A 792-nucleotide genomic window follows, 5' to 3' on the forward strand; every position below is an offset into this window, starting at 1 on the left:
AGGGTCTGAGTCTGGGGATCGTGTTGTGGGGTCGTCTCCAGCAGCTGGGGATCGTGTTGCTCTGTTCCGGGAGCGTACGGTACCCCACATCCCTCTTTATTTATTTAATTTGATGGAGACAGCTCTAAACAAAACAGAGAACCTAATGAGGTCACTCGATCCCTTCTCTGCTGTCTGTCTCCTCAATGACGTTGGCCGTTTGTTTATACAGGAGCTGGGATCGGTGGGGAGTCTCCTCCCTGGGGCCCCCAGGTACTGGAGTGTGGGGTGTATACGCAGGGTGGAGAGGTTGTTGAGAGCTGCGGTGTATACTGAGGTTTATAGATTTGCACACCCAGAGGGGTATCGGTCTCTACTGTCTCTTCTTTCTCTCTATCAAACTGTCTCCTTTTTCCCCACACCTCCACCTGTCCCCTTTCCCCTATCTAGAGAGTTGAGAGGGGCCCTCTTCTCCTCAGCACAGCTAGCTCTATACAGTCTCCTTCGTGTTTATACATCTATAGAAACGAGACTGCAACAAATACAGACAAATAAAGAAGTATATAATGCTGCTGCTGCTGCAGCAACTGCAGCAGTCCTCTCCTCAGTGCAGCTATCAACAGAAGCTNAGGAACACAACCAGAAGCAGAAGGTGGAGCAGCAGCAGGAGCAGCAACAGCAGCAGAAAGCGGAGCAGCAGCAGCAGCAGAAGAAACAGGAGCAGCAGCAGAAGAAGAAACAGGAGCAACAGAAGCAGCAGCAGCAGCAGCAGCAGCAGCAACAGCAGCAACAGAAGCAGCAGCAGCAGTATTA

General features: G+C 51.3%; 1 protein-coding gene across 1 annotated transcript in view; it reads left to right on the top strand.

Moving 5' to 3' along the window:
• Positions 1 to 145: 145 nt before the first annotated feature.
• The window catches only part of EMH_0068890 (uncharacterized protein), a gene marked incomplete at both ends in the record, with an annotated part of 1,229 nt that continues 582 nt past the window's right edge, over positions 146 to 792 (top strand). Inside the window, 3 exon segments of the mRNA XM_013498811.1 lie at positions 146 to 252; positions 564 to 605; positions 609 to 790. Of these exon segments, the coding sequence (XP_013354265.1) occupies positions 146 to 252; positions 564 to 605; positions 609 to 790 (331 nt within the window).

Source organism: Eimeria mitis, genomic scaffold, assembly GCF_000499745.2.
Source record: "Eimeria mitis Houghton genomic scaffold, Emh_scaff3724, whole genome shotgun sequence".
Taxonomy (NCBI): domain Eukaryota; phylum Apicomplexa; class Conoidasida; order Eucoccidiorida; family Eimeriidae; genus Eimeria; species Eimeria mitis.